Below are 14,567 nucleotides of genomic sequence, written 5' to 3' on the forward strand. Positions count from 1 at the left end.
CTCAACAGGATAAAAAAAAAAAAAAAGTTTAGGTCAAGCCTTGTATTATGGTTTTGCTCCACTAGATGGCGAGAACTACAACAGAATAAAGAGCCCGTAGACCGAGCCGGGCTGTATAGCCTTATGAAATGGCGTCCTGATGAGATGGTGCTGAAGTTATTTGCCTAGTCACCTCTAGTCTAACAATAAATAGACTTCACGACGAGGCGTCATTTTGGTAACTTTATTAAAGAGAAACAACTCCACTGTGGGGAGCCATAATAAATGACTCGTGTTTTCAACGACACTCAACAGTTGCCGGGTTTTTTAAGTTGTGGCTCTGCGCGCGCGCGCGTGTGTGTGTGTGTGTGTGTGTGCAGTAACTTCACTACACTGAGTGACACGGTGGTTTCCTTCGCTGTGCGCGCACACGTCGCCTGAAGAAGATAACAGCGCGGCAGATACACGACGTACTCCCGAGGTTGAACACCAAACATTTTATACGAGCTATGTTTACGCCTCTCATCTGTTCACCGCCTCACTCGACTGAAACCGAAGAACTGATACCTGGGAAATGTATTCACGACACAAATCCTCCCCCTTACGCCGGCGGCCGCGTGACGCTCGCCGGCGCAATACACTTCCCACAATCCACCGCGTTGTTGTTAGCGACCCCATCTTGTGTCCTCATGAATATATAGCAGTCGGTATTTGCGTAGGAGGTCGGCCGACGTTCATTTCATATTCCAGCGCTGTATTTCGGTCTAAATGGGACGCACAGTCACGTCTCCACCCGATCTGTCCCCGCGCGCCCAGCCTCCCCTTTTCCAGCGAATTGAATCGGTAAAATGTTTTTTTTGAGCAGCGGAGGAGACTCCGACAGGGAAAGAAAGGCAAGAAGTGGATGACTACCAGTGGAATAAGTCAGCAACACCGCCCAGTCGGCGGACATTTACCACGGCGGGCACGCGTTTGAAGGCTTTTAAATGTAGAGGCTGTAGGTGTAACGAAGTGCGCACCGTTATTTATTTAGAGTGGGGGGCTTTTCAGTGGCACAGATGGAAAGTGTGCATGCCGTCGCTGAGGATGGCGCGTCGGATGGAGGCGCGACCAAGTTAATGAAGAAGCCCAGCGGACTGTCCGTCGCCCGGGGAACTCCGGCGGATGATGGCGGTGGACATTTGGCACCCTCCCGCGTAGAGGCAAAGAACGGGAATAGCCTCTCTCATTCCGCCTCTACCGTGGGATCTAGTGCGTCAAACCGAACTGTGGCGTCTAATGGCCGGGCTTCATCCAGCAACTCCAGCTCCCTCCTGTTGAGACGGAGGCGCTTGAAGAGGAACCTCTCCGCCGCAGCTGCAGCCAGCGCCACCGCCACCTCAGCTGTCACCGCCGCCTGCGGCGCCAAGATGAACTCGGCCCTGTCCTCTGCGTCGTTACACACCCGGAGTCTGGATAGGAAGACTCTGCTGAAACACCGACAGAACATGCAGCTGCAGCCCGCGGATCGCGAGTGGGTTAGAGCAGATCTCCACCGGGGCTCCATACATGTCCACGACAGACTGACGCCCTCATATCCCAGACCGGTTCTTTGCACTATGGACACCACGGCCGGCGAGGTGGCGCTCCGTCTGAGTAAACTCTGCAGTAAGTCGAGCTCCGTGATGCGCATTTTTTGTAAAGATAACCCCAAGACTGACCAAAACGGCAACTGCAATGTGAAGTATGAATATAATGATAACCCGTGCAAGGTGAATGAAGACGCGGGGATGAAATGTAACCATCTGACTCCCCTGGAATCCACGGAATTGAGGGGCCATCCGAGTGACAGGTTGAGACTGCTGCTCATGGAGGATGCAGATGAGAGGCAAAAGCAACAGGACGTTGATGGAAAACTTTTCACCCCAGAATCAGAGTCACAAGACAACATAGCCTGCTCGCTGTCAGATTTAAATTCCAACTCTAACATGGATACCCCCAACGACGACGACTCGGAGCACAGGAATGGCGTGGACAGCTATGGATTAAATTCTGGCTCAGACGTGGAGAGCAGTGCTTTTGATGACCTGAGCTCCGGGGCCCGGCTCAGTGAGCACAGGGACTCCCTCAGCGACGACATGGTCCTGGGCACAGAGGCGTCCATCCTCAGCCCCTCGTTCGATAGCGCCACAGAGGGCCATGACATGTATGGCAGCTCCTCGGACGAGCTGGAGCTGGACTGCCCTGCGTCTAACGCCAGCATGGACCCCATCTCCCAACACCACACCAATGGGATGAGTGCTGTAACTGCCAGCTACAAGCAGTGCAACATAGAACATTTAAACAACATGACAAACAATATGGGGCCAGAGAGCAGACTCAACCCACACAGTCTGGGCAGCTTGCCACCTAGCAGTAGTGCCGGCTCATTGTCGAGAGCCTGTTCTACAGGTAATACACCTGACATCCAAGATCCGGACTGTGGCCAGAGTGCTGTGAAATCAGGGCTGACAGCAGATCACAATGGAGATCCCTGTGATTCCAGCCCCATGCTGTATGTTCAGCTGCATGGTGAGGCTGTCAGGAGACTTAGCCCAGATGAGAGGCCTCTGCAGATCCAGAATGACTTTCTCTTCAAGCTTGGATTTAAGGACCCATGGAGAGTTCAAGAGGAAGGGCTTAACACTGAAATTGGCTCCTTGTTACGTTTCTATGCAGGTAAGTTATATGATGCATTCAGATATGACCATGTTTCCCTCATGATCAGGTTTCTGCTTGTTCTGGGACTTGTCGGGGCCTTCTTTTTTGACACACTTCATAGTTTGGACTGCAGATACTTACTGTTGCGGTGTTTGTAACAGGTTGTGAACCTGTGTCACTAAATGAGGCAGGTGCATTCATGCAGGTGTACATGGTGACATTGTTCTAATAGAACAAAGCAGCAATTTAGTTCCTTTTTTGCTGAGGCAGGAGAATGGTGGATATTTCCTCATTTGAACACGGACCAAGGTCTGGGTGTACACAGTTAGTATCATGAGCTCAGAGTTTAATGTTTTGAATTCTTGCAGGGCCGATAGGAACAGGCCCCACGTGTTGCTGATTTTATTGTCACGCTCTGTTAACGCTGTCAGGCAAGGTGAGAGCCGCACAAGACCTTTGCTGATAACTGCGGCAGGAATTTGAAGGGTTATTATTAAAAGTCCAGCCCAAGCGTGCGTCCAAGTGATGGTTTACCATGTTCAGGTTTCAGCTGTGCGGCGGCATGAATGGGTCACAGTGAGGTCACGGTCCAAAGGCTGCTGATTTGCCAGCTCTACCTTGTCATAGACACTTGCTTTTCAAATTTTCATTTTTATTTTGTGTTTTGTTTGTTTCTTCCGTCCTGGACTGTTTTTGTTGGACTGTAGCAGCACACTGTGCTCCCATGGACACGCATGACATTGCCACAAAGCCATCACCACAACTTATGGTGCTCAGACATGGGGCCCTTTCCGGCTTTTGCCCCATTATCATCCTAATGAAAAGGCTGAATGCCTTTGTGGTTGGATGGAGAGTAGGGGTGGGAGCGGTATGGCTGGGAGGACCATAAACCCTCTCTGTGGACCCAGTGAATTCTAGTCATTGAGATGCTGCACAGTGCCTGTCCTATTGGCATCCAGTGCGGCTACTGTCACACTAACTAACTGCCTGCCAAGCTGAGTTAACATGCTCTTCCAAAGCTCAGTAAGCCCTTTTCTTCACCACACCACTGCCTCCACTGCTGCTGTTGCTGTTGCCGGCAAGGAAAGTTGAAAGGGGGTGGGGGTGTCTGTTGAGGACCGTTGAGGATAAATTGTTTGTTGGGTCTGAAGTATGGACAAGAGAGGCACTAACACTGTAGCTTCCTGTCCGGAGAGGCTGCTGAACTAGAGGTCACTCAATTCAATAACAAAGCTGAAAATGGCCACATGTGCTCCCGTTCATGTTCACAGACACATGTGACCTCTTATGCTCTTGAATCCGGGCTTGTTGGAGGTAGAATGATTTCATTTAGATAGCATCATATGGCAGGCTGCATGAGCATGCACGCTGGGGCTCATGTGGATGGATGTGCATTTAGGGGAAAAAACAAACAAATCCTGCACGAGCCTGTGCAGTCAGCTGAGCTCAACCAGCCGCCGCAAAAAGGCGTGCAAAAGTAGCTCTGATGCCTCTCTGAGGGTGACGCCTCCACATCCCATGTGAGACAGCTTAACTGTGGTCACCTGAGCTCTCTTTCCAGCCCCCCCCCAACTTACAGCCAATAACACCACTCAACACCCAGGCTGCAGTCTGCACAAAAGGCCTAATTGTCATTCAGCCACATAGAGAAGGACACTGAAGAGCACTTCCTTTCACGCACACAGATGCATTCACTGTAAAGATAAAGCAGCGCTGATGCTCTGGTGACATGTCTGGCTTGGCCTTCTGCCGCTTTCCTTACGCGATGGAGGCATGTGAGGAATGTACTCTGGCTCTTCTAGAATGTCAGGCACGTCTGCTGAGGAGGAAGTGGAGTGAGGGGGTTGGGAGGGGGGTACGAGGGAATGCCGCGCTGACACATGTTGAGCTGACTTTGAATGGTTGTCCTGCCCAGATAGTGGAGATCGGGCCAGTCTCAGCTGACTTGCTGGCTGACTCTCAGGCGCAGCTGCCACAACTGTAGAGTCAGTCACACTAAGGGCCTTTTTGTCTGCATGCCTGTGCATGCAGGGCGGCCTTTGATACAGGAAGTCCAGTATCTAAACTCTCTTTTTTTATTCAGTTGCTAAGAGCGCTGTGCAGTTTTAATGCTTAATAGATATTAAGTATATTAGCAGCCAGTAAACTGTAATCAGAGCGACAGATGAGGTGCTCAGCACTCATTGATTAGGGAAGCAGGAGAATGATGGGAAGGAGGCAGTTAAGTCGAGGAGTTGCCGTGGTCCATCTTGCCAGATCATTTTGGACAATGCAGAGGCCAGTTTGACTTTGAAGGGGTTCAGGTCATGCTTTGAGTGCACAGATTCGGCAGTGTCCAGATGAGAGGACTCACTTTGCTCTGCTAGACACACAAACACACACATACACATGTACAGAAGGGCGCCTAGATCAAAGGGCCGCTGTCCTCTTTGGCAGGCTGACGAGTGATCCTTTCAGAGCTACCCACACAGGAGCCTCTTGTAATGCCGAGCCAGCTTTATTAGAGTTTGAGTACAAGGGAAAAGAGGGGAAAAAAACAACATACACAGACTCATATAATCAATATATGCACATTTAGTTGCTGAGATGCCCGAAAATGGCATAGCTCTAAATAAAAGTACACTTCCTCAAGAGAGTCGGGTTTAACAGATTTTTCTAACTGCGCACTTGATCCATGATTTAATTGCCCATTCAGGTAAAAGTATTGGGTTCAGGTCAGTGTCGCTCAGTAACAAGGCTTCTGCTCTGAGGACAGGAGATCCTCTGCCCAGCAAGTAATGAAGCTGCCCCCTGCTTGGATGGCTCTGGTCCCTTATCCAGAAGTAGTAGTGTGAGTGTGTGTGTGTCTGTGTCTGTGTCGTGTGTGTGTGTGTGTGTGTGTGTGTGTGTGTGTGTGTGTGTAGACTTGCAAGAAAAGGAAATGGCATACTGAACCCTAACACACACTGGCACAGGGTTTCCCTAGAGGCAGAGGCCCAGAGTTCTTAACCAAACCAAAGTAGCACACTAAATTATTTAGAATCATTAGGCTGCTCCGCTTTGCAAACACCCATGCACTTCGGCATACCCACTGTGTTTTAGGGAGCTTTCTACTTTCCCTATTAAAGTTGAGATGTTTGCTTTTTAAAAGCAGTCTCTTGTAAATCTAAAGTGGTGTTAAGATTTGGCCTGCTTTATGAGCGGAATTAATGACCACTGGCATATACTGGCCTAGAAACTATCAAGGTATTAATTCCGCCAGGTTTATGGCTCAGGCTCCTGTGGAACAAAGTCAGGGTCGATAACAGTTTCAACATGCTGCACCCAATTTTCAGGTAATATCCCCATGTTGTTTTCAGTATCTGCCAGCAAGTTGAACTTGGCAGGAAGAATTGTTCATGCAGAACTAATAAAAGCGGAGATATCTAATTGAATGTTGCACATAATGGCTCTGCTTTTACACAACAAAAGTGTCAAATGTACCTGCTTAAAGGTTTTTATAGCTTTACACAGTTATGCAAAAAAAAAAGAAGTTATAATTTCACAAATGTTGTGATCACGATTAGTAATGGAATTATTTCTCAAAATAACACTATAGTGCACCCTTTTTATTGCATGTTTTTAATATAAAGTTTTTTTCTGAAATAATTCTCAAAACAAATGATCTCATGCTCATTGCCTTGCTGATATTGAGGTGCCTATTTACAAAATTTATATAATAACATATTATTTTATTGCTTGGGGGCTTAGATACAGCTCTAAGGCAAAATCTTGTGCAGATACTGCATTTTTGTCATCACCCGGTAAACTCTACAGCATCTTTAAATGACAGATTATCATCTTTTTAAGAAATTGGTGTGTCGATATGTGATTTGGAAGTAACCAAATGTGTATTATTCTTACTTTTTCACTTCTTTTTTTTGTGTGTTTTTCTTTACATTGTCTCTTGTTTGCTCACAAGAGCTACCTGCTTCTCTGACTTAATTTTTGGTCCCATTTAGCTGACCTGCTTAATAGACTAACCCGAGATATCAGTGGAACACAATATCAGTATTGTCAAACGACATCATAGAAATATAAAATCACAATATACATATGTCTTTGATAAACTGGTACTTACTCAAATAAAAGTTTGAATCAACGTAAATCAATAAATAAAAGCACTTAAAACATCTCAATAGACGCACCAGTAATGGAAGCAGTTCGACTCCTGCTGGTATGATGTCTATATTCCATTGTAGGCACAAGATGTTAACATTTTACGAAGATAGTGAATGTTCAATTACTCTCAAAGCTTAGAGGAATCTCGGTTCAGGACAGTGCCTTTCCGTTCTAACCTCGGGCCTTCTCTGAGGAGGGAGCGGCTGGTGACGTGATGACTTAAAGGACTCTGCAGGGTTTAAAGGCTTAATGAAGCTCCCAGCTTTCTCCAGCAGGCAGTGGCAGCTATTAAGCAGAGAACCACTCACTCCGTCTTGTCTGTGCCACGTCGCTCTCTTCGTACAGTCAAGCACGCCAGATTGCTCCCACACTCACACTTGCATCTCTACGAAAACATTTTCAAAGGCAGAAGGAGAACAGTCTGCGCAGATTTTGTCATCGTTATTTTTATTTTAGTTTTTATGATTGGCCTCCGGTTATCTTGAGAACAATATCAGAATCCCTCTCAGTGGTTTTAGTTTGAATGGATTTTGCTATTCAAATGATGCTTTACCAGACACCGGGGATTTATGAATCACACTACTACTGACTAAGTGTCAGGTTCACTTAAATGTATAAAACGTGGCTTTGATTACCAAAGCTCTAGCATCTCCATGTATGCAAACACTCCTGGGAGGACTTTGCAGAAGTAAGGCACTAGGCTGCCTCATCCTTTCTCACATCCATGTCCTGGCCTGACAGCTAATGGTCTTCTAAATGGCCTATTGCTGAGTCATTATGTAATTGTGTAATCAGATTTCACACGTTCCAGAGCTCAAATCCAATACGCATGTGTTGGTGTGCGCTGAGGTTTTTGCGTTCACTGGTGTATTCGTGCGCCCAGGATTATATATAAAAAAAAAAGGCGAGCAATCAAAGAATAGCTTTATGTATTTCATGTCTCTTCACGTGCGAGCCACACGTGTAGCAGTGATCTTAAATGAAATGTGTCCATACAGCCTCGGCGGAGAGCTGAGTGTGCGTATCTCCGAGGATTCACACTTGTGTGTCTACTGAGACAGACACGGAGAGGATGGTGGTGTCAGCTTGTAGCAGTTAAAACCAGGGGAACTGTTTTCTGTCTAATATAGATTGCCTTCTAGGCTGACATCCTCCCACCCTCCTCTCCTCTCGCGCTGAATCTCCCTCCCTCACTCAATTTCTCTCATGATCGATCCCCCTCCCTCTCCTCTCGCTATCGTTCCTCACATCTCCTCCTCCCTCACGCCATCTGACAGTTTCCATTTATCTTCCCATATCTCTTTATCTCTCCCCATCTTATTGCTTTTCACTCCGAGAATTACTGGTCACCCTCATAATTGTCTTTAAGAAATATTAATAAAAGGCTCAGGTAAGTATTTTTTATAGGTCTAGCGTGCTTAAAACCCACTCTTTCTCTCTGTCTTCTCTGTGTGTGCTTTGGTGTACAGTTGTGTTTAGTCCGTGCCCCCTGTGGAAATAAGTAAAAAAGAAACAGAGGAGTACGTTATTGAAATTCTCATTGCTCTGTGGTAAGCAGCTAAATCTAGGCTGAACAATGTCACGCTGATATGTCAGTCCTGTCTGCCTGCTGGCACATTCTGAGATAGGGAATTGGGGAAGGGGGCAGGGAAGGGCAGCAGCTTTTCCTGCCTTATGGGAGCAGCCAGACCCCTCGGCTGTCTTTCAAACCGTCCTTGCCGAATGCTCCCTAGAAACCTCGGAGGGTTGTGGAGTTAGGTGGTGTTCGCGAGCAAAGGCAGGGAAAAGGTTCCCCCACTTCAGTGGGGTCATGGAGTAAGGCTGACTGTCCCCGAGCGGAGCACCAGCCCCTGCCCTGACCGCATGCATGAGGGGGGGATTAGAGTTGGGCCAGCAGGGGCTCACAGTCTGCAGCTTTGATCAGCAGCAGCACAGCCTAATACCAGGCAACATCTGCAACTCTCAGCATTAAAGAGGCCCAAAAATTCCGATTAGGGAACACAAGGCCTGCTTGCCTGCTAGTGTACAGGACAGAACTGTGTCAATTCCTGGATGGGAGGTTTTTAAATACCACCGCTCCAGTGGTGCTCACACTGATTTGTTTTACAAAGCCTGAGTCTCTAGAGAGCTTATTTTGCATTGTGTTTAAAATACCAATTTCTTAGCATTTCATTTTCTTTACCGTGCATTTAGTAATTACAAAAGGTTATAATCAGTTTTTGCATTAATTGGATATTTTGTTTTTACAGAGGCACCTTCCTGCACTGCAGAAACAGGCTGTGTTGACGGGGTGTCCGGCCAATAGTATTGCATGAATGGAATTCAGAGCAATACCAATCTGTCCCTGAATCTTTGTTTGTGTCATCTGGACACAGCTAGATAAGTTGTGTTTGGGTGGAGCTGAGCTTGTTTCTATGGATTCTCGATATGAAGTGACCTAGTTTAAAGTTCATCTCTCTCAAAAAAAAAATGCTGAAGCACAACAATGATACTTCCTCATTGGCAAGTGTGTCTTTTTTTAAAGGAGAGGCTTTGATAGCAAACGGAGGGACACAAGTGACACAATCAATGTACATGAGATACTTTGTACAGTCATATACAGCCTAACACTGTCGTTAATGCAGGAGTACCACACTTTGATCGGGGAGGTGTATCCACAGCACATCATTCTTGATGCTCTAATTCCACAGTTTTTACTACCTTTTCAGCATTATTGAGTCTCCGGTTTAATGGGTACACCTGTGCAGTCTGATGCAGTACGGCAGACCGGAAATAAATCTTTGTGTAACTTTGTGTAACTTTGTGTAACAAACGTTTGAGTGGTGGTGCTGTATTGGCAACTTCGGAAGAAGTATTCAGATCATGTACTTATTGAAGGTAGAAAAGCAGTGTTTTACTATACTGTCTTGATTCACTCTCACTATACTATACTCCAATAATGTGGTTTTTGGGCCACAGCAGGAATTCTGCAAATAAGCTCTAATAACCCTGTGTATGCTACCTGCCCAGCACCAAACAGCAGACAGACAACATAAGCAACTAGCTGGTGAACTTTGTGGAGCATTTAGCAGCTAAAGAGCCAGATATTTCCCTCTAGGAGTTGTAGGAAAGCGAAACAGCGGGAGAAGGAGAGCGAATATTGGACTTGCATTCATCAGGTGTCCAGAAACATGACTCCAAACAAATGCTAAGGTTTCTCCATATCTCTGTATCTGGAGATGTAAATAGAATAACTGTTTGCTAACAAGTCAGCCATGTCAACCCTAAAGGTTAATATGTCAGTGTTGTGCAGCGTGCTTTCATTGAGTCACAAATAATCAGTGACTGAAGGATTAAACTAAGTATCAAACATAAAAATACAGAAGAACATGTGTTAATATTTAAGCAGCTTCTATTGTTGCTGCTCAAATTGCAGCTAATTTTAACTGCACTGTTGTTGGTTTGCTTGGAAAATTCTAATCTTTACTAGTAAGTAATAGGTGTCAGATAAATATAGTGAAGCTAAAAGTACAATATTTCTCTATAATATGTCATGGAAAAATGAAAATACTACATACTGTCCATAAGTGCAGTATTTAAGTAAATGTACATTCCAGCACTGTGTATGGGAATGTATTATACAGAGAGGCCTATTCCCCAAAACTGAACATGTTATATACAGTTTAAGCTTCGTCAACATCTGACTTATTATAGGGTTATTATCTTGGATCGTGTTACATTACACAGGTGTACCTAATAAATTGTTACGTCAGCAAGACGGAGGCCCGAGGAGAGATATCACTGCATGTCCATGTGCCATTCTCAATCATTAACACGGCAATTTGCTTGTCTCTCGCTGTGCAGTTTGATAATCACCCAGGCCCTGGGGGAAAAAAACTGTGGAGCTGTCACCTGCTGCACCAGGAAGTTACCTCTCACTTTCTCTCCCCGTGTCCTTCACCTTTGCATTTTATTCTGTTTTCTCTTTGCACGTGCTTATCCTCTGCTGACCGGTCTTAACCTTTCTGTAGTTCCTGTTTCATTTATGGCGTCTTTCTTCTAAATACAGTTTATTCCGGCTACCACCCAGTTCTTTTCTATCTCTCAGTGCTTCCCAGTCCCTCTGGTCAAAGACTTCCCCTCTTTAGTTCTTTTTCTCTCTCTCTCTCTCTCTCTCTCTCTCTCTCTCTCTCTCTCTCTCTCTCTCTCTCTCTCACTGCCCTCCACACACCCCCTCAGCACCACCCCCCAGCCTCTCTCGCTCGCTCGCTCTCAGTGCCACTGTGTTCACATGGCCCCTGCATGTGACATGAAGCTGAGCCAAAACACCCCGGATGCCCGCTTCAGCCCTCCACTGTTCCAGACCTTGTTAAATTTTAAACAAAACAAAAGAAAAGGAAAGGAGGGAGGGAGGGGGAGAAGAAGGAGAAGAAAGAGAAAAGTGAGCACGTGGGGCCGGGGGAATGTGCAACAACATCACAATCTCATTCATTCACTTGTCCTGTCCCTGTGCATCATCAGGAGAGCAGCCCTTTAATTCTTGCACTCTCTCTGCCTTCACTCTTCTTGTGTAAAAAAAAGCCTTCCTCTCTCTCTGCTCCTGAACTGGACTGATTGTAGCTTTAACCACAGATCTGGGGTCTGATTACTTTGTGGCCTGTCCTTCTGTCGGTTTAAAGAACGACTGACTCTGTAGCTGCTGTCTTCCTGGACAACTTCCTTCTCAATTACCCCAAGGCAAATGCTACCCATCAGATGCATTTTTAATACATACAATACATCATCTGTCACTGGAATAGGAGAATAGCTGAACTAGAAAGAATAACAGTCACTGTTGACCTTTTTATTATTGCTTTTGGTCTTCCCCTTGTATGAATGTCCTTATTACTCTCCTTCTTTTCCACTATCAAAGGAATGCCACAACATCACATCAGCTTTTAATATAAAGTATCCCAGAACAACTCGGATGCCTGCAACATCCCAGTGGCTCACTGCCAGCTTTAGCTAAGCTAAGAGAGTCCTTCATAGCTTCTGATAATGAATGGCATTAGAGGTTAAGTACAAACAATAACAACAATGTGCTTATCTGCTTGTCAGCGGTCTATCCTCGGGGAAAAACTTGGAAAATGAAAGTGGTCTGACTGCCTTTTATTGGTGGATTAGCGGCTAATAACTCCAATCAGCGATACAAATTGTGTCATTGTCACCATTCACTGCTCACATAAAGACAGTTTCCTGGCATCATGCATAATGCATTATGATGGATGAGACGCTGAAATCAGCTGGGCCAAATTTGTTGGCGAACTGCAACCAACAGCAAGACAGAGTTGTTTTGTGTTGTTTACACCGATTAAGCCACTTTCAATTGAGCTGATTCAACTCATTGCATATTTCTCTCGCAGTTAATTGTTAAAAAAAAGTGTGTCAGCTTTGCCGAATTTGTGGTATCAAATGGTGTAAATTCTCTACTTTCAGATCCTTGTTTATGAGCAAAACAAGTTCAGACAGGAGCCTCAAGCAGCCTGCAGTTTTTCAGTCGGCACAGCAAAATATTCATCCCCACCAATCTCACACACACACACACACACACACACACACACACACACACACACACACACTCATCATGATATTATAGTACAGTACACTGCTCTGGTATTCACCCTGTCTCTTGCTCACTCCACTGCTATTCTAGTACTGCGTCTATGAAAATGTTGCTGCCGCCTACTTAAATCTGCTTTTCTCCGCTCAGGAATCTGTCTACTCGTTGATTGGTAGCACATGCTCAGTGCACACACAGTACATAAAATCACATCTGTTCACCGGGAAGAACAAACGTTGCCATGCCATCATCAGACTGTTTTTTCGTTTATAACACATGAATATATACATGCATGGTAGGCTATGTGTTACTGTGCCAATAATGCCGGGGATGTACGTTGTTGGGAATTAATGTGTAATAAAAGCAGATGAGCAGTTTTGTTCCATACACACACGCACGGATAATGTGTGTAACTTTGTCAGAGGCACGTAACATCACATTCATCACAGCCTTCATTGTAACATGAAGAATGAGGAGACAGGGTTTTAATGGTTTCTAATGCGCCTGTAATTGTAACTTTTACTCATCATCTCGACAATTTTAGCTTTTCTGACACAATATGAATACCTTCAGAACTGATGCATGAATTCTCTCTGGGTTTTCAGTGTCAGTGGTGGTCTTTAGAGCTGTATAATACACACTTAACACACTTCATAAATGTGGAAGTGGGTTATTTTTACTATGCTAAATGTCGGCAAATGTCATAGTATCACATCTCAAACAGTGCTCCCGACACAAGCCATCCACCTGATTATTTTTGGCAGTTTTGCTGTTTTGTGACCTTTTTAAATTTTCTTCCTCTAATGGACATCCATGCTGGCCTTCACGCTGTGGGATGGTGGAGTTGTTCCGAAGTCTCAAAGTGTCAAAAATAAGATTAAACTCTTTAATTAGCAGTGACAGAGACCAACTGAAATTAAACATTAGTATTATTGGAGAGCCTTGCTGAAATACAGTAACACAGATTGTACTTCAGTGAATAATCTTTACTTTACAGTCGGATAAACATCATGGTTGATTTTGGTGACATTATTAAGGTTTTGGGACTCTCTCCACTGTGCTCATGACCCATTTTGCTTCAGTGGTCTGTCAGATGTCCTAATAATATTTATGATGCTGGTATTGAGAAGGAGACACTCCGGGAACCACTTATGTTTATGGGCAATATTGACCACGACTATGGTCTTGTTAAAAAGGTCCATGACAATGACGCGGAAAGAAAACCGTGAGGGATTGAGAGTGGTGAGTTCTGAATGTAAAATATCCCCGCTTCTTTTCTGTCAGCGACAGGCATTATTAATGCAGTGGTACAAATGAACAGGGAAACCCAGGGCGACAAACAGGCGGGAGTCCCTGGAAGCTAATTAATCACTGACATACATATAAACACAGTCACACGGTCACACACACACACACACACACACACACATATAAACTCACGTACGTGCATGCCTATGCATGCATACTCCACCACATTCAGCTCTAACCTTTTTGCGTGACATCAAACCTTCACTGACTTACCAATTAGTGTTCTCATCTCGCCTCTTTAGCCTCGGTATCAGAGGGAGGTGTTGTCAGCCCTCTCCTTTATCGCTACTCTCCCTTCATCCCCGGCTCTCACATTTCACCCTCCCCTGATGCACTTCCCAGGGGGGTTGAATGCTAGGTGGGTAAGCCTAAACCTCTATGTCTAGGAGGGGGTTATTGTACTGGTGCTTAAGACGACAATACCCCACTCCCATCTCTTTCTCGCTTTCTTTAAGCCCCCCATACAGTGTAAGGCGCTGCACTTTTATCAAGGCTGTATAGAGTGGTGCAGAGACAGGCTGCTGCTGTATACAGGCCATTAGCAACTGCTGAGTGACAGAATGCGGAGGCTGAAGTGACACAGTGATGCTGCTGATGAGCAACCGGTGTCCTGAATTATGAGCTAACATGTGTGTTTGAGAAACTTTTCACACGATTTGTGTAAATCTTGAAGAATATGTGCAGCGTTATAATCATCCTTTTCCAATCTCGCCAGTCGGATGGCTTTATCAGTATCATCTTGAGTCTGTAATCGGCTAATTTGGTCTATAACATGACATAAAATGGTGAAAAACGCCAATCGCTGTGTCCCAGATCCTAGGTGACATCTCATATTTGCAGTACATATTACAGAATTCAATTTACAATGATATAAAAAAAAGGG

General features: G+C 45.3%; 1 protein-coding gene across 1 annotated transcript in view; it reads left to right on the forward strand.

Moving 5' to 3' along the window:
- Positions 1-637: 637 nt before the first annotated feature.
- phlpp1 (PH domain and leucine rich repeat protein phosphatase 1) overlaps positions 638-14,567 on the forward strand; it is a 43,255-nt gene continuing 29,325 nt past the window's right edge. The window contains exon 1 of the mRNA XM_051407300.1: positions 638-2,676. Within this exon, the coding sequence (XP_051263260.1) occupies positions 1,038-2,676 (1,639 nt within the window). The 5' untranslated portion in view covers positions 638-1,037. The remainder of the gene's footprint in view (positions 2,677-14,567) is intronic.

The sequence above is a fragment of the Dicentrarchus labrax genome, unplaced genomic scaffold, assembly GCF_905237075.1.
Source record: "Dicentrarchus labrax unplaced genomic scaffold, dlabrax2021, whole genome shotgun sequence".
Lineage (NCBI taxonomy): Eukaryota > Metazoa > Chordata > Actinopteri > Moronidae > Dicentrarchus > Dicentrarchus labrax.